Raw genomic sequence first — 22,088 nt, 5'->3', positions numbered from 1 at the left:
TCTTTTTTTTTTGCCAAATGAAAGTAGTGAGTGGTGCTAGAGGGCTTGGGGAGGGTGTAGGTAATGATGAGGAAGTGGGGAGTGGAAGAAAACCGTCGATCATGGGGGGATGAAGAAAACCGTCGGTCATGGGAAGAAAGAAGAAGAAAGAACGAAAGAAGAAGAAAAAAAAACTTGGGCTTCAAAGTGTGGTTTCCAAATAAAATGAATTGGCTTGGAAACTTAAAGTTCTTTGATGAAATTGGGCCCAACATGTAAATTGTAGAGTTTGGCTAAGTTGGTTAAAGAATAAGAAAATTTGGATGACCCAACACTCTTAAAATTAATAGCCCAAAGCCAAATTGTAAAATTATTCTCTCGACAAAAGAAACAAGGTCGAAAAAATTTTCAAGTGTACAAACGACGGTCCTTTCAAGAACACAATAAAAAGAGTAGAAAAAGTCGGGGTGTTACACACATTTTCATGGAAGTATAGCTACAAAGTAGAGCACAACTACAACTAGCACAGTTAATGGACTTATGAAACTAAACCTGAAAAGCAAGATAGTCGGAACACTCGTTTTTCTACACCCAAATCAGCGTTCTTCCTTTAGATTGTGTTGAGGAAATGCATACGTGACGTTCAACGAACGATAAAGCTAGAGCACTTTTGCAATTGCATCATAGTACTCACTAGCAAGTTGTGTCGTTGCTGCTGAGCTATGTGTGGCCAGAGGCATCTGCTGGTAACTTTCGGTTGAGGTAGCGAATGACAGCATCTTCAACCCTGTCAAAGGAGAGCATTTCAACACGTTTAAAATCCCTTGAATCGCTGGCAAATACCAGGCAAAATATTAGTACATAAATGTAAGTAAAAAGCTCTGATTTGGAAACAAGATCTGGAAAAACATGACCAAAATGCCCATTCAACTTAAATAAGTACTTCAAGTTATAGCAATTTGATGCTTGCGTTAACTGGTTTTAAGATCAGATTATGAACTAAAGACTCACAAAACTTTGACCACGCATGTGTCCCAATCATTCAATAAGTTTTGGGCCGATATTAAAAACACCACAATGTTCAAGTGAACGTGTAAAATGCAAACATAAACCATACCATGGTTGGTTGTAGAAATCTGAATGGCGCTCTTTTTCTGCATTGCGACTGCCTTCTCCAGAAACAAGCTTCAGATCCTTGTTTTGAGAATCTACAAGAGCATTAATAAACTCTACAGGTGACTGACTAAATCCAAGGAAGAATGCCCTTCTCCTTCGGTGCTCATGGATCTTTCTTATTGCAGCACAAATTGCTTCGTCACAAGCATCTATCTCTTTTGTCTTTTCAGTGTTGGCCAACAAAGCATTCAATTCTCTCTGTATCGGGAAGGGTACATCGACCAATACATCATAACATGCAGTTCCGACAGGACTATTACCTGAAAGTTTTATCCTATGCTCCAGATGTATGGGCTGTGGAGGAAACAGATGGGGCGTAATTTTTTGTGTGACTGCTGTGAACTTGACTTTGCCTTCCCCAAATACTCTTTGAAGTGGCGGATCACAGTTGAAAGAAGAGGGGTCATCTGGGCATTGCAACTTCCGAGCCTTAACATAATGCCATATTGCAGCCATAATTCTGGAACGAGTATCAACCTCAATACCTAAAAGCTCTGTCAAAGGTGCTGAAAGTTTAAACTTCTCGGGCATATAATTCATTTCTAGTCTTATGCTTGCAGTAAATTCTTGGTCTCCTTTCCTCTTGACCTCAAAACCTTCGTGAGGAGCAGGTGAACGAGCACTATCCCATATAATTAAATGGTTATCAGGGTATATTTTCTGGTCGAGGGTGATGGTAACTCTCTTGAAAAATGTGGAGAACTTTGGATACGAAGGGTTTGCTTTCTGCATCATTGCTACCTGGTCAGCGTCCATTCCCTCCTCCAAAATCCTCCCTATGATCTTAAGAGTCCATGTAGGTGGCTCGGCATTTGGTTTCTTAGGAATGGTGCGGATCTGATTAGCAAATGTGTTGAAGACATATATACGGAGGGTTTTCTGAAGGTAAGTTGGTGTCTTTAGGGCATCTTGGATATCAATTTTCTTCCTTGTCAAGGCAGCATCTACTCGAGACTCAAACTCAAGGAGCTGAGTGTAAAGAGCAGACTCTGGCAAAATAGCTGCAACTCTTTCGTGTAACTGTTTCTCTGGGAGCTTCTGCTTTTTCCTACGAGCAGCAGCTGAGGCATCCATTGGCCTCATTGGAGAGGCCACGTGGGAAGGTACAAAGCTCGGTGGACGAGCAGGTGGTTTTTGCGGGAAGCGTTTGGCTCCCATGCTTCCAGCTCCCGAAAGAGAAGGAGATTGTGAACCCAAACTCCCCATTCCTCCAGGATGTGCCTGGTTGAACGCAAGCCCCTGGGCAGCTTGTAACTGAGCTTGCAGGTGCGCATGAGCTGCCATCATTTGAGCATGGGCATGAGCCTGCACCTGAGCTTGCGCCTGTGCCTTCGACTGAGCCTGAGCCTGAGCAAGAGCTTGTGCCTGAGCTTCTGAAAACTGAAACTGGCCTGGGAAACCAGACCCCAATTGCTGCTGCAGTGATGGATTCACAGGCATAGAATTCCCAAAAGGAGACGAACCCCCAATGTTCTTTTGAAGATTGTTGTTATTCGCGGCCATGGCTATATCTACAAGCAGACGCTAAAACCGAGTGAATCCGTAGTTTTACCAAAGCATTTCCAGAAGCCTTCCTGATTTTCAGTGATATGTGATTCAGAAATCAAATAGTCCAACCATCAAGAAACAACTGCACACACAGCTCACTCAAACACGCATCATATAAATTAAGCTACACTGAGTGCAACAAACACAATTAAGAAAAATTCACATCATAATAACCAGTATAAACGAGGCAATGTGTTTCAGAAACCCTAAATCCCGCAAAACTCATGGAATTACACATCAATCCAACAGAAGACGACTAAAAAGGAAGAAAAGCAGCTGGATCGCATAAGAAATACTTCTTCAAACCAAGGGAGCTTAACCAGAAACTAAAAAAAATCATCTTTGATAATTACAGATGACACTTTTCCAATTCAACCTACGCTGTCGTAGCTGTTCCGCATTGATAAAATCAACACAAAGTACGTTCAATTAGAGCTCGGAGAAGAGATCTTACACAAAGAACTAGGGCTCGGATTGATGAATTCGGCTTCCACACGCGTCGTTTCTGATAGCTCGGCGAGTTAGCGACTTCGAGTTCATCAGCTTTCTGGTGGTCTTCAATGAGCTTTAAATCTGATGGGCCGGGCCCGATTAAAATTCGAATTGATATGGGCTCGGGCTTTTTAGTCAGAGGTCTGAAGAGTGAAGACCAAGCATGGCCCGTCCAACTTTTACTTACGAACTCTTTCTTTGTGTTTTCTAAAACAATTAGCAAAATAATAATTATTTTTTAAATATGGAGTACTTCGGTTACAAATTAATTGATTTTGTTTCTTTTCGGAATATTCAAAGTTAATAGATTCATTTTCCATTTTAATAAAATTTAATTCTTATTTTCTCTTTCCTCTTCTATTTTATTCAATGATCTTATCTTTACATTTTATGGTTATTCTTTTATATAATATTACTATAAAATTTCAAATTACTAATAAATGTTATTGAAAAAAATATGACTCTCCATAACTTATTTGGTATTATGATGCTTACTCGACAAGAGTGGCTCTCTCGACTTTGACTACTAACGAAAATCACCATATATATTTCTAGTTTGTATCACTCATACTCAAATTATTTCTTTCTTATTACATATCTATATCTCTCGCAGTTTCCCACCGTTTGTGTTATACATTGAGAATAGCCTAAACATTAACCCCATCATCAAAATCCTAGCTCAGGATAAAGATGGATTTTTAAAATGTATTGCTTGTAACAGAAAAAAAGGATTTAAATCCCACGTATAAATAGTAGTAGTACTAAATTACTAGATATTTTTAGAACATTACAAAACAAAACTAGAAGGCACCAATCCCAGCAATGCAAGATCAAACACTTAACATAATAAAAACACACAAAACACAAAAATACAACATCAACATCTACAATGGCAAGGAAAAGATCACATCACCACCACAAAAATCACCCATTTTTCAAGCAACCATAACACAACAATTTAGGATGAAGTTGGTAGGGCAATTGCTCCCACTGTCCAAAGCCCTCCACCTCAGCTCGCCCGACTCAGCCGAGCTCGGACAGCACGTGTACACAGCCACCCGATTGCCATAGGCAGCGGACGCCCCTATCACGAGCAGCTCGTCTCCCAAGGACTTGAACGCGACTCCCCAACCCCTGTGGCAGTCGGCCCTCACAGGGACCTGCCCTAGCTGCTTCCACGTGTTGCTCTCCTTCAGGTACATCTTCAGGTGGTTGGACGAAGACTCCAGCGAGTAGAGCTCGTTGTTGACCACAGCAACGAGGGGTGGGGAGTGGGACGACTGCACCGGGTCATCCTTAAGCATGTCGGGGATCAGCTCCCACGTGTTCCTCGCCTCGTCGAAGAACTCGCCACAAGTGAGCTCCACGTCCCCGTCCCTCCCCCCGATCACGTAGAATTTCCCATCCATGTAGCAGCCAGCGCAGAGCTGTCGACGCTTCCTCATACTAGGGAGCGGTTCCCACAAGCCCTTTTCAGGTGTGTATCTTTCTGCAACATCGAAAACCTCAGCGTTCGGCCCTGAAGCCATCCCACCGGCTACATAAGCGTAGCTACCACAAGTGGCCGATGCAAACAAGCATCTCGGTGTGATCATCGATGGCCCTTTGCACCACTCGTTCTTAGCTAGCTCGTACCTCCAAATCACGAGATCCCCCATCTCGTTCCCCGAGACAAGCATGTGCGTGCTAGCACAGAGCGTCTCCTTGTCCCCGTTGAGGAAGGAAGGGTCCGAAGGGAAGAAAGGGAGCCTCCTACACGAACTAAACTCCCGGTCGAACTCCCACCAAGTGCTCTGTCCCGAGGCGTACATGAGCACGGAAGGCGAATACACGCCTATCTCCTTCCTGATCTTGTAAAGCTCCCCACTCCTCGCGAGAGCCAAGCACCTTTTGTTGATGACGCTCGTCTTCCAAAGCTCGGACCGCGGGAATCTGGCGAAGATCAGATTCTCGACCTCGGGGCTAAGAGAAGAAACGCTTACATAATCTGCATCCTGAGATTCTTCACTGGTTGAGCCATCAGAAACACGGCTGACTTCGCTCTCGGGCATCCTGATCCTCTTCGGACCGGATGGACCGAGGGTGATCCAGTCGTTGTAGCTGAAGTTCAAGTCGACCCAGTGGCGATCGCCAGCCCGGATATCGTGCTCATCTTCCTCCTCATCAGCTATGTTGTTCCCTACAGCCATTGATGTAACAATTCCAATGCCAAAAATCTTCCAGAGCTTCATCTGCTCGAAACGAAGATTGAATTAGAACAATATACGGATACAAGCATTTTGGTTAGATTTTATATTTGTGAACAAGATAAAAGGGGTCAAGCTAAAGAAGCATAGTGAGAGATAGCATCACTCTATTCAAATTCAGAAGAAGCTTTCATCCAAAACAAAGGGGAGAAGATCAAAATTTTGATCTTAATATCAAACTGCAGCTAAAAACTGTTTCATATTAGAGTCCATTTATCCAAATTTCGAATAAGCTTTCCTCCAAAACAAATGGGAAATATCAAATCTTAGTCTCAACATCATACTGCAGCTAAAAGTATGCTTTATTTTGATTTATAGTCCATTTATTCAAATTCAGAAGCAACTTCACTACAAAACAAATGAGGAAAGATCAAATCTTGATTTCAATATCAAACTGCAGCTAAGAAAATGCTTCTTTTAAAGTTCATTTATCCAAATTTAGAAGCTCCAATAGAAATGGGAAAAAATTAAATCTTAATCCCAACATCATACTGCATCAAATTATATGCTTCATTTGATGATTAAAAATAGTCCACTTATCCAAATTCAGAAGCAACTTCACTCCAAAACAAATGAGGAAAGACTAAATCTTGATCTCAACATCAAACTGCAGCTTAAAATGCTTCGTTTTACAGTTCACTTATCCAGATTCAGAAGTTGGCTTATTCCAAAACAAATGGAAAAAAAGATTACAGCTAAAAATATGCTTCATTTAATGATTAATTATCCATTTATCCAAATTCATAAGATACTTCACTCCAAAACAAATGGGGAAAGATTAAATCTTTATCTCAACATCAAACTGCAGCTTAAAATATGCTTCATTTAATCACTATATATCCAAATTCAAGCAACTTTATTCCAAAACAAATGGGAAAAGATTAAATCTTAATCTCAGCATCCCACTGCAGCTAAAAACATGCTTCATTTAATGATTATTAGTCCATTTGTCCAAATTCAGAAGCAACTTACTCTAAAACAAATGGGGAAAGTTTAAATCTTGATCCCCATTTATCCAAATTCAGAAGCTGTCTTGATCTAAACATCAAACTCCAGCTAAATACTACTACTACTATATGCTTCATTTAACAATTTATGATGAAGTAATAATTCAAGAACTTAGCCATTTTTTTATGGACTTGAAAATAAGCAATCACTAGAAATATCAGGATGCATCAATAAAAAAACATCAAACCATGCCATACTAGTATTTACATGAATAAATATGAGCCATATTTACATAAACAGGAAATACTTAGCATATAGTATTACAAATTAATTGTTTTTAAAGAAGAAAAGAAGAACATACCCCAAAACTACAAGAATGCTGCACAAAAGCTAGAGTTCACATGAGTAATCAAGTGACTCTGGAAGCCCTGAAAAGGGAAAAATACAAGTGCCAGTATATACATACAGAAAAAGTGTATGTAAATATAGAAAATTGGAAATGAAGTGCGAGCATTGAGGCAAGTAAAGGTATAAAATAATGGGAAGGAGGAAGAGATGGTGGATTCTTCTTAGTAATGGGACAAACCCCATTTCGCCGAAAGGGATTAAAATATGTGTTCTTCAAATTTCTCAAAAGCATTTTTTGGCTCTACAAAAAGCAGAGTGATTGAAAGATGAAAGGGATAAACAACGACCAGAGAGAGTGGAGTGTGCTGACTTGGTTGTGTGTGCGTGTGCGTGTGAATGGATGTTTTTTCATTGTTCATTTCTTTGAGTTTTCGCACTGCATTTGGCTTGCATATATGCAATGATACATTCTGCTCACTCCGTCTGTTAAAAATAGACTGTATTTATTACTTTTTCCGTCCCAAAAAGTTTATCTCACTTCATTTTTCGTACTCGTTTGTAAAAATAATGATAAATAGTTAAACTGAAGGGGATAAAATAAAAGAAATAATAACATAGAGAATATTCTTATCTACATTATTTTTTTCTTTTATTTATGCCAAACGAGTGTTAAAAAGGAAGTAGGACAAACTTTCTGGGAGGACGAAGTATTTTGAAATGTCACTTAAAAATAAATCAATTCTGTTTAAAGAAATATTTTTCTCTGTGATGAGATAGGTCCAATTTTCGACTAATAATATTTTAATCATTTTTCTTTTTAGCTTTCTTCTTTTAATAATTGTGCATTAAAATATATGTTATTTTTATTTGTTGTCTATTTTTTTAGGGATGAATGGAGTATGTTTTGCAATAATGGCAAAGATTCATTAGCATATTATCTCTCTTTCATACTCTCGAGTCTCGCGTTGCTTCGTTGGCGCGTTATTTTTAACACACGGGCTAATAATTAAAACTTAAAGGATTGTTTAATGATCGAAGTAGAGTAAGATTCACAATGAAAAGTGAACGAAAGTAGACAAAAAAAATAAAAGAGAATAAAATTAATGAGTGGTGAGATTTTATTAAACAAGATAAAAAAAAGGTAATACTACATAAATTAAGTCATTTTATAATATAGTAAGAATGTAATATATTTTAGTGGCACTTGTGAGTTGAGTAGTAAATTACTCCATGAAGTAAAACTCCACAGATATCTTCAATATGAAGCATTTTTTAATGCGATGTTAATGTTGTAAATTACTAATTATATGGAGTCCAAAATATTAATACAAGTTCTGTTACTGGAATAAAAAATAGAAGAGTGTTCGTAAATAAGAAACAATCGTATCAAAGAAGCTAGTAATATTGAAGCAATAGAATGTGTTGGATAACACCAATCTTTTCTTGGTTTTTTCCACTATATAGTGTTCGATAATACTATTATATTAATACTATAATATTAACACTTTATGCGCTGTGTCTCCACACTCATTAGTTGGTTTCCTTTTTCACTCCTAATAAAATTCGAGTTTCACTGTCACAATAGCGTGGCATTGCATTTGCCTTGTCCTAAATAAATTAACATCAATTATAAATTTATACAAGTACAATCCAAATATGGAACTAGGCCTAACTTTTTTACCCCTTTTAACTTTAACCCCAATTGCTCACGGATTTAGTTCACCGGAAGGGAAAATACGACCTTTCATATTTTCATTATTTAGTTTTTTGTCCTCGTTTTACTTTAACAAAGAGTTGACGTGATACTAAAGTAAAAAAATAAAAATAAAAATAAAAATAAAAATTATCGGATTCAGTTTTATCAGGACACAACTAGTTTCTGTTTATTTATCCATAAAAAAGGAGAAAAAGATAGTGTACAATTGATGTATCAGCTCTTATATGAACATATGGACTTGATGCTTATGTGTTCAAATATAATTTGAGAATAGTGTGATAAGTCGATAATCGCATCATGAGTCAATTGTGTGTGTTGGTCTAATGGCGAGTGGTTAATTCCTAGGCAAAAGATATCAAGTTCGAGTTCAATGAGATGCGACTTTTAAATTTTTGTTTACTTATTCATTGAAAAAATTGGTGTAAGATTAATATATATGTATATAGAAATTTATCATGTGGCTCTCATAGGATCATATCGACATGTTTGTTTATATGCTCATATATGAGTTTAAGAATCGTCTCATGAATCGAGATTCTGATTTTCTATTTGTAATAAAGTACTCTTTATAGTTAATTTGATTTGATGTATTTGTGTTTCAAATTAATTATGTGGTTGAGTTATTTGCTAAGGATGGTGACAAGTATGATAAAATGCATAAGCCGTCTTGTTTTCATAGAAAGTATGATAAAATGCATAAGCCTGTCTTGTTTTAAATGTCACATTACATACAATTTCATCCAAATTAAACTAGTGAAAAGTTACGAAAAATATTGAATAAATTGTAGGACCAACCATAATTTTGATCAAAATTAATAATTTTTCTGATAATTTATCATTTTTTAAATATAAACATGATCAAAATTAATAATTTTTCTGATAATTTATCATTTTTTAAATATAAACATGCATGGTTGAATAAATCTTAAATTCAAACCCTTCGAGATTTAAGCATTAGCATCACGGTATTATTTTGTCATCATATGTAACGTAAGACATTACGTATGTATAGGCATTTAAAATAATTTCCCATATAAATATGAATACTTTTGAAGTAAAGTAGTGTTCGCATCTTTACAATGTTTATTTTAATATTACTTAAGATCACAAATGGGTTGGATCCCCACCCCACTCAATTCTCCATTTGTATGGGATTGTATTTGTATTTGTATGTGGTGAGATATGACAATTATACTTTATCATCATCCAAAAAATAAATTGGAACTATTGAACTCATTAACTGCACTTAATATACCACGGGGAAACAGCTAATTGACCCTAAATCATTATAAATTAAATAATACATTTATATTTCTAAACCAAATAATATGTTTGAAGTGAGGTTGATGGAGTATTATAATGAACACTATTTTCTATGCTTTTTCTAAAACTTTGAGTGATAAGAAACTACTAAAAAATTTCAATTCATAGACACTATTGAAACGCGTCAAATATAAGACAAAATTTTAATTACGATAAATTAGTGCATGATTTAGAAACTAGCAAGAAGATAGAAGATATGAAATATGAGTAGAGTTTCATACGTCCCACAACCCCACTCGATTCCCCCTAGCGTATCACCGGTGAGGCTATGACCATGGGCGGACCCAAGTGAGGAGGGGAGGGGCTTAAGCCCTCATTGATATTATTTTTTAAACCTTTTTCTATTAATTTTGTTTTAAAAATATTAAGATTTAGTGTAAATTAATATGTAAAAGCCCCTACAAATGATCTAATTTATATAAAAGTATATTTTAGAATAAAATTTAGAAATTTCAGCCTCTATGAATAAATATTTCTGGGTCCGCCCTGGCTATGACTAGAGTTATGTCGTACCCAACCCTTCACCATAGTAGAGCTCATCATAGCTCCGAAGGTGGTGTCATTAGGGATATTGCCATGCGCACAAGCACAAAAGGCTTATGAGAAGCGACAACTATTAAAATATAAAAATAAAATTTAGTTGATACTCCCTCCCCTCCGTCCACAAATAGGAGTCTCATTTTTTCTATTTTGGTCCGTCCGAAAATAGGAGTCCCGATTCATAATTACCATAAATGGTTAAGAGACCCCACATTCCACTCACATATCATTTAAAACTAATATATACAAGTGAGATCTCTATTCCACTAATTTTCTTCCATCCACTTTTCTTAATATTTCTTAAAACGTGTGTCGGAAAGAAATGAGACTCCTATTTGCGGACGGGGGAGTAAAACGTTTTCAAGTCATTTGGGCCTTTGGCAAAAAAGCTGTGACTAGCTTTTTAGCGTATTAAGTCATTTGGGCCACCGGCAAAATATGTGACCACTTTTTAGAAAATGATATTCAACATTTGGGCCACTGGCAAAATTGGCCCATTTCCGAAATATTTATTACTAATTCGTTATCCAAAATTAGGAGCCCCAAATTTCAGCCATGGCGACCTCTGGCCAATCTCTTCTCTCTCTTCAACCCCTCAAAGCCACCACCGTCGGCTCCGCCCTCACGAGCACTGAAACTCCCGCCGCTTCAACTCTCCGCCGCGTCGGACACGCGTCCCGGGTGGGAACCGCTGGTGCTTTCCAATGAGGCGCAGTCGCGGCCTTCGTGCTCGGCCGACGTCGCGGCGGTGGTGTGCCCCTCTCTCGCCTACGCGAACACGATGTTCTTCCGATCCGCGTACAATTTTCAGGTGATCGTGGACGACAACGAACCGGAGGAGAAGCTGCTCGGCCGGTTCAGGAGGGAGGTGATGCGCGCCGGAGTCATCCAGGAGTGCAAGCGCCGCCGATTCTTCGAGAACAAGCAGGAGGAGAAGAAGCGGAAGGCGCGAGAGGCTGATGAGCGCAACCGTCGCAGGTCTCTCTCTCACTTTCACTCTTATGATCGCTGTTCCGCGCTCTGCTATTTGCTATGTTTCTATTTCTCTTGTGTTGCTGGAGTTCGTGAGTGCTTGATGAGGATCGAATTGGTATAATTGAATTAGAAGAAAAATCAGTGGTAATTGAACTAGCTAGTGAATTCTATTGTAGCTTGCAAACTTGGGAATGATGTATATGCAGTTGTAGTTGATGCTCGAGTGTACAAAATTGAGATCAAATATGCATATGAGAATGAAGAGGTGTATGATGTTTCTCTCACCATTTTGTATGTATAACATATGTAGTTTAGAATTTGTGAGAGTGTGTGTGTGAGATAGAGCGAGATCTAATTGATCATCCAGATTCGGTATTGGTGTAGGCAGTAAGCACATGCTTCTTTGGACACTGAAAATTTAGTGGTTTTAGGAGAATTGTTTTACTGATCATCCAAATAATGTGTTGATAAATATATTATTCCATTATGCTGTCAAAGTGTGTCTAGCTGTGGAGAATGAGTTATCTGTGGTTTTGCTAACAAGATTGTGGCTCCAAGCAAGAAATTTCTTGAGATTGAGTACCCTACCTTTTTCTGGTCGAATTGTGTCTAATTGAGCCTGCTGTAGTCCAATCTGCATATCATTCACAGTTGATGTCGGAGTCTGGGACTTTACTTTTGTGAACAGAAAGCTACAAAGGGTTTAGAAATTAGACCTCTTAAGTTTCTTCTGAGGTGTTGTTCACTTGGACTGAGAGGTTGGCCACTGTCAATAGCCCCCTGTCAACTCGAAGCTTTGAAGTCTTAAACTAAAATGGACTTTTGTTGAAATTGGGACGGCTTTAGAATTTAGATGCACATTTATTGGTTTTCATTTTCATTAGTGTGATAAGATGAATGTTGTTTTACATTCAATGCTCGATTCTGTGGCCGCGTATGAACCTGCTATGTTTTCCTTCAAATTGACATGGCTTTAGGTGTAGATTTGTTGGCTTTCATTTCGTTATTGTGTTAAGATGGATGCAGTCTTACATTCAATACTCGATTCTGTGTTCCCAAGTGAACCTGCTTGGTTTTTCAGGGATGATGACTGCAATGCCGGAAACTAGTTTCCAGTGTCTTCTAATTTCTATGATAATTCAGTATAGATTTTCATAAAGTTTTCCACCACATTCCTTGGTCAAGTTCTTTAACGGATAATCTATATAGACAACCTCACACGAGAAAGACATCATGGTATTTTCAACAGCCATTCTGTTGCTCAAAGCTTAGACCTTAGTGATGGCATGTTTGGAGTTTTGAGGGTTCAAACGTCTATGAGCTTTATCTCAATTGGCTTGTGCATGTCTATAGATGCTTATTTGTTGGAATTCCTCGAACATTTTCGTAAATTGATTAGATTGATTGGATTTTTGTTCATCGCCGAATGCTACACGATCAGCTTGTGTTCAGCGATCTTACATCTGTTACATATAGCTTTCTACGAACCTTCCGTAATGATCACAATTTGCATTTTTGTGAATTTGAAGAAGATCCATTACAGACTCAAGCAAATACTGAAACCATGTTTCTTGATCATATTCTTTTCGTGAATAATCTACAGACGACCTCAAGCAAGATTCGCAACACAGGATAAGCCAGAGGTTTCGAAGAGCAAGAAGGGAGACGATGATGATAACTGGGATGTTCCTGAAGGAGTCCTTCCCAAGTGACCACATCGTTTGCTTCTTCATCATCGTCTGGTTAAATGCTGCTCTGCTAATCTTTTTTCGCCACTTTCATATTGCTTCAGTGAAATGTGAGTTTTCGAGGTCTCATGACGTTTCTTTCTAATCCAGTCACTGCTTTCTTTAACCGATTTTGGTAATGTGAGATTTGATATGAATTCGCTGGTTGGATGATGTCGGTTCGTATTCATCATAATCGTTTCTACCACTGATCAAATCGAGATGCTTGAAATTGGATGATTAACAAATGTATGCTGTAGTTGTTAATATTGGCATCCTGTGGCTGTTTATATTTAGTTGGTGTCTGCCTCTCTACCTTTAAATTGCTTTTGGATTCAAATTTGAATAATTAAAAAAAATGTTGTTATGAAAACTTATGGGTAGTTGGGAATTTATATTGTTCTCTACATGGAGTTTTGTTAATTGATTTAGGTTAAGTTAATATGAAATTAATTTATATGGTTTTCTTAATTACTTTCAAATATATAAAATCGATGTTAAATTATGTGGATTCACCCCATGCAGCTGCTTGTTGCTTACAGAAGATTTAATAAAATTGTAATGGTAAATTACTAATTTTAATTAGATATCTAAATAACAACACTAATATCTGTAGAATGGGCTTGAGATTTATATGAGTGGAAGGTTTCATGTTTGCATATTTTCTCAGTCTCACGTTACTTGTGTCTCATATTTTCGTAGTACTATAAGAAAGTTGTGTTTAGTGAGATGAAATAGATAATAAGAAAAGATAGATTAGTTATATTTCGTTATTCTATGTTACTTGAGTAATATTTCATTTTGAATTATTAATTTTATAATAGAATGTGAGTAATAATTTAGTAAAATTAAGGCATACTTATAATACTTGTAAACATTTCAATTTCAAAATTAAAATGAGACGTTTTTGTCAAAGATGGAAAATTTATTCCTCTAAATTTTGGTGTAAACGTGTAAAGGAATTATGTGCGTGAGAGAAAAGTGTGCGGGGCGGCCACCGGCATTTGGCGTGTAGTGATTGAATGTATTCGGCGACTCGACGACGTCTTACTTTTCCAATATTAATTAATTATACACTGCAATTACATTATTCTAAATATTACTGTATTTTGTAACATAAGAATTTGTAAATTGTAAACACGTTCTTTCATTTGTATCAGACTTTCCATATTTCGTCTATGTGATTTAAATATTAAACTCAATTACTCCTCAAGCTGTGGCATTGCATTTTGCCATTTTATTTATATTTTATGATAATCATTTAGATCGAAACGAGTCTGGTGCAGTGAATGGGGTCTCTGATCTCCATCTCTCATTAATTATCTTAAATATAACATGAAAATAATGACACGGCAGAAAACAAATAAATGAAATAAAGTTAGCTAAATGAAAGTTCAATGATTCAGATGTAATGACTTATTAGTAGAAACCTATACTTATTAGTCTCTAGTATAAATTAAATATTCAATGTCTACCATTAATAAATTAAGAAATTCAACAAGCAAATCCATTAAACATGACTTTCTTAAATATAATACTACTATAATATAATAAGTATTAAAGTGTAAATTATTATTGAATATATTGGAAATTATTCGGTGGTAATTTCAATCACTTTGATTTTAGTATTAGATTTTAGTAGTATTAAGAGAGATGCATACTTATTTTTAAATTGCCGACAAAAAAGACATATATTGTTCTTATAAAAAAAGTATAATTAGTTGTGGATTGACCAATAATTATCAAACAATAATACCGACCTTTTAACATATTATCCACTTTTTTTCTATTCACGTGATTCTTTTGTCATTTGATTTAGTCAGATTTTATTTTCAGATGAAATTGTAGGTTTTATAAGAATATTGACAATGAATCAAACTTTTACAATGTAGATGTAACAAATATGCCTAATATTAAAATATATATATATATATATATATATATATATATATATATATATATAGGGTCATGATCTATGGCAAACACCTCTTAACCATATAACTAGAGAACAAATCATAGCCACAAGATCAAGAAAATCAAGGGCTAGTATTAATACATGTAATTTTCTAATTTAAGGAGAAATTAATTCCCTCAATCACAAATTTACTCCACAATAACAAGGCGGGGGTATAATTGTCATTGCAGCTAAAATAATGTCATTGGCAAATTCACAAATTCAATTCGTTTGAGAACGAATTCTTCGTTGAGCTCCGAGAATCTGAGCAAGCGGAAGCAGGCGGCGGAGAAGAAGCCATACCGCGGGATTCAGATGCGCAAGTGGGGGAAATGGGTGGCGGAGATCAGGGAGCCCAACAAGCGCTCCAGAATCTGGCTGGGCTCCTACTCCTCCCACGTCGCCACCGCCCGCGCATACGACACCGCCATCTCCTCCTCCGCGGCCCCACCGCCCGCCTCAACGTCCCCGACTGCGTCCCCGAGTACTGCCACCAGGACCTCTCCGCCGCCGCCATCAGGAAGAAGGCCACCGAGGATGTTGTACTGTACTGTAAATGCTTCAGAAAGAAGGGGAATATCTCATACGTGGCTAAGTTGTGTTGATGAATTGATAAAATGTGAAGTTTGGCAGTGCTTATATTGCTTGTATAATGTTTTGAGGCTCAAATCTTTGGTTGCTCCTCCTCTCTGTAAAAAGCAAGTAATTTGCAGAATGAATAAGGAAGGTTACTTGTGGATGTGATTTTACTTCACTCTTTTGTGAACAGTAAAATCAAAATAAGAGTGATGTCTTTTGTGAACAAGAGTGAAGTAAAATCAGAGTAAGAGTGATGTGTTTTGTGAACAAGAGTGAAGTAAAATCAGAATAAGAGTGATGTGTTTTGTGAACAAGAGTGAAGTAAAATCAGAATAAGAGTGAAGTAAAATCAGAATAAGAGTGATGTGTTTTGTAAACAAGAGTGAAGTGTTTTCTGAACAAGAGTGAAGTGTTTTGTGAACAAGAGTGATGTGTTTTGTGAACAAGAGTGAAGTAAAATCAGAATAAGAGTGATGTGTTTTGTGAACAAGAGTGAAGTAAAATCAGAATAAGAGTGAAGTGTTTTGTGAACAAGAGTGAAGTAAAATCAGAATAAGAGTGATGTGTTTTGTGAACAAGAGTGAAGTAAAATCAGAATAAGAGTGATGTGTTTTGTGAACAAGAGTGAAGTAAAATCAGAATAAGAGTGATGTGTTTTGTGAACAAGAGTGAAGTGTTTTCTGAACAAGAGTGAAGTGTTTTGTGAACAAGAGTGAAGTAAAATCAGAATAAGAGTGATGTGTTTTGTGAACAAGAGTGAAGTAAAATCAGAATAAGAGTGATGTGTTTTGTGAACAAGAGTGAAGTAATTTTTAATCCATGTTGTTTTCGATTTACAATGACAAAAGTAAAATTTAATTGAATTCTCGACGAATTTAAACAATATTTCTGTAATTCTAAAGTTGTAATGGAAAAGAGAGTACTTTTTTCACATTGTGAGAAGAAATAGAAGATCGAAAATGAAATAAACTTCGTCTTTCAAGATCAAACGAAAAGCGATATGATATGACTATAGCAGCTCCAACACTAGAAAGTGATCAAGACCTAATTACTGTATTAAGATATCGGAGAATCCATGCACAAACACCCCCACTGTGTGATGCCTACACCAACCCCAATAATGTGCTGGCGCTTGATCAAGGCAGCTGCAGCTCCTCCGATGGCAGCCATATCAGCCACCAGAGCTTCTCCTTCCAAGGAATTGACGATCACCACCAAAACCTCTTCTTCAACGACGCCGGCACCTCCACTTCCTCTTCGAATTACGCCTGCTTCAACGATAATCCGCAGGATTACTACAGCAGCATCGTGGAGATCAAGGAGCTCATCACGATCAACGACGGCAGCGTAATTTCATATTGTAATTTCATAATGTAATTTACAAAAATACCCTTAGTCTATTTTATATAATTAATATAAAAAATATTTGTTCCATTAAGATGTGTGGCTGAGATTTGTTCTCTAGTTATACACTTAAGATTAGTTATATCTTGATCACTACCCTATATATATATATATTCCAATCGTGGGCCATGTTTCTTTTATTCACTGGATATGCGTGAGATATGTATTTTATACTAGTATTATTCTTCTTGAATTCTTCAGAAGCATTATTTAAATTAATTAGTTTATAGTTGTAGTTCTTTTAGTAATATAGGTATCAAGATTTGAACTTCATTTCTATGTGTAATTAGCTAATTAACTATTCATTCAAGACAGTTAATATGGAATTAGTCACGTTTATAAAATTCTATGACGACGAAAGTACCAATATTCAAACTTGTGACAATAACATATATCACTAATAATACATTAATTAAGACACTATTAAGATGTTGATGCAATTTACCAAAACATATAGTATATGTGTATTAAATATAATAATATTATTTTCTATTGTGAAATGTTGTCAAGTTTGCGCCATTCTCCATCAAGAAGTCAATCCGACTATCATAATATATTATCCTATAACAATAAAAATAAGAAATTTCAAAAAATTCATTACATTCTCTTATAGGGGAAGAATATAGACATCCGTGGCCCCACTTCCAACTCTCATATAGGGGAAGAATGGAAAATAAATAAATAAATTTACACAAAAAATTGATGTGGACAACAAAATTTTTTTAAAAAAATTGAAATAAATACCCACAAAATAGAATATAGATATCCGTGGGCCCACCTCCAACTCCTCATATAGGGGAAGGATGAAAAAATAAATAAATTTCCACAAATTGACGTGGACAACAAATATAAAAAAAATATTTGAAATAAATGCCCACAAAAAATTGATGGAGATAACATATTTTGAATAAAATAGATTTTAATTTGTAATTGTGAATGAACCAAAAGTCTCACTTTAATTGTTTATTATTGCGAGTACGTAGCTACTATTATAAATAAAAATGACATATTTAATTTATTGTGAACGGACGAAAAAAGTGACAAATTTTAGTGGAATAATGTATAGAATTTATAAATGAATCATTTTACAAATTATAAATTTTATTGTGACAAATTAATCAGTTTGCGATAGAGATAAGGTTTTTATTTAAAGTAATTGTTTAAGGGACTCGCACTACTAGAAAAATAGCTTTTCATCACACTTTCTTTATGACACTTCATTAAAGGTGTGATTATTGTTCATCTATCACTACATCAACCTTTTATCACGTTTATATCAAACAGTGATACCACATTTCGAAATAAATGTAATAAAGAGACTCATTTCATGGCACTTCTAATTTTATAATAGATATAATCCTATTATAAAAAATAAATTTACTTACTGCACATTTTTCCATTTAACCTGCCTCACAAATCCACGTCTTCCCAAATTTCTCATTTCCCCCAAATTTCTCCGCCCCACTCCACGCCGCCGCCCAACCGCCGTCGCCCAGTTCTGAAATGGCGCTGCTCACTACCACAAGCCAGTTACCGGCCTCGTCGCTACCCAGGTTACTAGCTAGTCCGCCGCCCCTTTATTCCAATTGAGGTTTGTTCTATGTGTTGAAATGTTGTTTGTTTGTGAATCTAAATGTTTCAATTTTGGGTTGTTGTCTGAAGAAAATTTGTGTTGAATCATATAATTCAATGGAACATTGTGTTGTTCGAGTTGGAGTCGTATGTAAACTTTTGGGTCGTATTGAGTGGAAACAAGAAAGAAAAAATTGAAGCAAAATTGATAAGAATTGCCTCTCATATTAGGTAAATCAAGGTTAAATGTGTTGACTGGTAACACTAGAAAGGACAACGAAGTGGGGATTGAGTTAAATCTTGGAGGAAAAAATCAATGGGGTTGTGTAAAAACTTACAACCTGGAAGCATGAAAAAGAAATCATGGAAAACGAATTAATCCACTCCTAAGATTAAGATTTATGACCGACGGAGGACGGATACTACTTTGTTGGTACCACACAATGAATATGGGAGGTAGAATCGTCTGACCAATTTAAATTTTCTACTTGTTTATGTTTTATTTGATGATTTTTTATCTTGTAATGTTTCATATATATCATTTGTAAATAGATACTACTTACTACAATGCTCTACAATGCTTTGTAGTATATGTTTAGCTCTACAATGCTCTCGAGTAATTGCAAGTTTGCAACTTGGGTAGGAGGAGTTGCAAGATGAGAATTCTGAGAGATGATATTAGGAAGGAAAAGCATATTATATCTCATTTCGTGAGTGTAAGTGTTGAAAGTACTTGATTCAATTTCATCTTTGATAGAGTGCAAATGAATATATCTAGGAAAAGAAATTGTTGGAACTTGGGGACTTGATAGCTAGAGCTATTTGATAGTTAAGAAGGTTTGAGTTCTTTGTAGCGATTGAATATGAGAACTTTTTTGTTAGAGGCTAAAATTAATATTTTTAAACATTATGTGAACATGGCCAATATATGCTACAAGTTACAGAAGCTATTGTTGTTGAACATCTCAAAGTATATTTGTATTTGTGTCATATTTAGTTCAATTAAGTTTAGGTTTGGAGTTCCAGTGGTGAGAAAACTGGTAAGAAATTACTTAACTTATTTTATGTCTTCTACAGTGGAGTACTTAGATTTAGAACTTAATATTTCCTTTTATCATCTTAGATTTTGTTATGACTTTGTATTGTTTATCTTAAATAATATAGTGTGTTTATGTTATCTTAACAGGATTAAATGAAGTTCTTACGAAGATGAAGCTAAGCAAGAAATGTAATGTGAAGTTGTTATAAGGAGCTCGAAGGAAAATTGAAAATACTAGATAAATTTTGTAGTTATCTAGAACATTTTCTATAGTTCTCATTTTAAAATTGTATACTATGATTTTATTGTTGAAAGTATTATGTAATATTTTAATTAAAGTTTTTGTATTTAATTGATTGTTTTGCATACTAGTTAATATTGTATTTAATTGATTAATTCTTGGAAGTGAGAATGTAAATATTTGTGTTATTTGGGATAGCGATAAATTATAAATAATTGAAAGGATTAAAATATAATTAATAATATTTTTAGGTAGAAGATGTATATACCAAAGACGTAGGGGTGAAACTATATTTATAAATACTAAAGGGGTCAATTGCAAATTTTCTAGGAAGAAGAAAGTGTAGTCTTGGTCTACATTTTGCCACACTTATAAGTGTCATATGACATGACATGCCATGTCATTCTTAGGTGTGGTAATAGGCGCTCTTGTATTACATAGTATCTATCGTTACACAGACTTACATCACATTTGGTACAAGTGCGACTATAGATGAAGTGTAATGTTAATATATTTCTAGTGGCATTTTAAGGTGTCACAAAAAGCCAATTTTCTAGTAGTGTCGGTAATATCGTGACCTCAATTTTTGGAATTCATATTACTATAGAAAAAGTAAATATTCAATCACATAAAGTGACATAAACATCCACATGCAAAGGTCAAGGTGGTTAAAAAGGAGGTTGCAAGTAGATGCCTAACTATTGAAACATATGATTATTGCCATTCACTTTAATCAACATTATTAGTTCACATGAAACTTGTGTTTCTATCAACAACCCTCTAAATCCAAGAAGATAAGATCATAGTAATTCTACGTCTCTTATTAATTATAGCCTAGTTAAGTTTTACTTAATAAATGGGCTGAGATTAAATCCAAACATAATAAAATATTTATGTAATTATAAATATTCCAAATCGGATCCGAATCTTGATCAATCTCACTCAAACTGCCATTTCAAATTTATAATATTTTTTTTTATAACCGCCCATCATAAATTACCAATTTCGATAACACACTAGCATATCTTATCACAAATCATTTTCTTTATTTGTATATAGAGACGTGTAAAAATAAGAACACATATATAGGGAAAATGGGCATTTTTATTAATCTGGTAACGTGAAGCAGCTGGTTTGTGGGTGGACAAAATTTCTTAAATTTATTTGAATGGCCACAAACTATCTTTAAAATGGACCTTCACATTCAAGAAAGTGATTGCCCAATAATTGTAGATTTGCTAGAGAGAGAAAATTAGGGTGATCATCATCCTCTACTTATTCTCCTCTTCTTACTACATTTCATAGCTTACGTGTGTGAAATGTTATTCGATTTCACTTTTTAGAGTAGATGATATTGTATTTTTTATATACAGTTGACCACAATAGATAAATGTAGTAATATTTTAAAATAAAATGGTGTTTGCAAGAGATTATGTAGTAAAGGCTAGAAAAACAATGTGTTTAACATTGTCTTATTTTCTAATCATAATTAATGAATACCCTATAATTTCAAAGCACTATAGCCTTTAGATAAAGCAAGAATCCTCATTTATGGTTTTGTCCTCTAATAAAATGATGATTATAATTAAATAAAATGACATTTTATCCAATCACAGGACTGCACGCACATGTGTCCATCTAGGGAAAAATTGGATGTAAATTAAATGAGTATTTGGACCTAATTACTTAGCAATATTAATTACAATGACACGTGGTAGAGATTGATGATTATTTGGGCTTCAAATATATATATATATATATATATATATATATATATATATATATATATATATATATATATATAAAAACTAAATTGTTGTAGGTTTGGATAAAATGACCCATCGACCATTCGAAAGGTCACTTAAATCTCCGCCGTTGGATCTGAAAATCTACGCAACTTGATTTTTCCACATGTTTTGCTTATCTGGCAGGATCAAAATGCCCACATGGTCAAAATTTAAATAATTGGAAATTATTATGCAACAGTCAACACTAACAACAATTATATTAAAAAAAATTCCAACATGGAGCAAACAGCATCACCACTTGCAATCAAAGGAAACAAATTTGCAGCAATTAATAGAGAGTACTACTAGATTTTATCCAACTTCATTAATTTATTGTCAAATCTAAATCAACATAGTGTACTAACATAATTTTTACTTATATAAATAAATTCAGCAATATCCTTGTAATTTTGTTATATGCCTAGCTAGAATGATGAACTAGCTTCTTCAAGTGCACAATCAAAGTCATAGATTACTAGCCTTAACAAACAAT

The 22,088-nt window shown here is 35.3% G+C and overlaps 3 protein-coding genes, 1 long non-coding RNA gene and 1 pseudogene across 5 annotated transcripts; 3 read left to right on the top strand and 2 right to left on the bottom strand.

Moving 5' to 3' along the window:
* Nucleotides 1-384: 384 nt before the first annotated feature.
* On the bottom strand, nt 385-3,253 carry LOC121756404 (SWI/SNF complex component SNF12 homolog). Of its 2 annotated transcripts, none has more exons than XM_042151955.1 (3): nt 3,158-3,253; nt 1,097-2,666; nt 385-766 (listed from the first exon to the last, which is right to left on the bottom strand). In XM_042151955.1, exons 2-3 carry the CDS (start codon nt 2,656-2,658, stop codon nt 700-702), a joined length of 1,629 nt encoding a protein of 542 aa, XP_042007889.1. In that variant the 5' UTR covers nt 2,659-2,666; nt 3,158-3,253; the 3' UTR covers nt 385-699. The 2 variants fall into 2 exon arrangements, with proteins under 2 accessions (XP_042007889.1, XP_042007888.1); XM_042151954.1 differs by having other exon boundaries at nt 1,097-2,729; nt 3,158-3,242.
* A 673-nt stretch (nt 3,254-3,926) lies between these two features.
* LOC121802529 (F-box/kelch-repeat protein At3g27150-like) lies at nt 3,927-7,159 on the bottom strand. Its single transcript, XM_042202219.1, has 2 exons — nt 6,751-7,159; nt 3,927-5,426 (listed from the first exon to the last, which is right to left on the bottom strand). Exon 2 carries the CDS (start codon nt 5,424-5,426, stop codon nt 4,131-4,133), a length of 1,296 nt encoding a protein of 431 aa, XP_042058153.1. The 5' UTR covers nt 6,751-7,159; the 3' UTR covers nt 3,927-4,130.
* A 2,892-nt stretch (nt 7,160-10,051) lies between these two features.
* LOC121792755 (30S ribosomal protein S21, chloroplastic-like) lies at nt 10,052-13,311 on the top strand. Its single transcript, XM_042190834.1, has 3 exons — nt 10,052-10,065; nt 10,855-11,295; nt 12,896-13,311. The coding sequence occupies exons 1-3, from the start codon at nt 10,052-10,054 to the stop codon at nt 13,002-13,004; spliced, it is 564 nt and encodes a 187-aa protein (XP_042046768.1). The 3' UTR covers nt 13,005-13,311.
* A 1,860-nt stretch (nt 13,312-15,171) lies between these two features.
* Nucleotides 15,172-15,741, top strand: LOC121792748 (annotated as a pseudogene).
* Nucleotides 15,742-18,373: 2,632 nt separating this feature from the next.
* LOC121805312 lies at nt 18,374-19,781 on the top strand. Its single transcript, XR_006051451.1, has 3 exons — nt 18,374-18,547; nt 19,172-19,244; nt 19,715-19,781. It is a non-coding gene; the product is annotated as an uncharacterized LOC121805312 (long non-coding RNA).
* Nucleotides 19,782-22,088: the final 2,307 nt, after the last annotated feature.

Source organism: Salvia splendens, chromosome 1 (assembly GCF_004379255.2).
Source record: "Salvia splendens isolate huo1 chromosome 1, SspV2, whole genome shotgun sequence".
Lineage (NCBI taxonomy): Eukaryota > Viridiplantae > Streptophyta > Magnoliopsida > Lamiales > Lamiaceae > Salvia > Salvia splendens.
This window is presented reverse-complemented; position numbering and strand designations above follow the sequence as displayed.

Coding starts and splice junctions, on each gene's coding strand:
- LOC121756404 (XM_042151955.1), bottom strand. CDS start 2,658: ATGGCCGCGAATAACAACAATCTTCAAAAGAACATTGGGGGTTCGTCT. Junction 767..1,096: donor GATTTCTACAACCAACCATG/GTATGGTTTATG, acceptor CTCCTTTGACAG/GGTTGAAGATGCTGTCATTC.
- LOC121802529 (XM_042202219.1), bottom strand. CDS start 5,426: ATGAAGCTCTGGAAGATTTTTGGCATTGGAATTGTTACATCAATGGCT.
- LOC121792755 (XM_042190834.1), top strand. Junction 11,296..12,895: donor GATGAGCGCAACCGTCGCAG/GTCTCTCTCTCA, acceptor AATAATCTACAG/ACGACCTCAAGCAAGATTCG.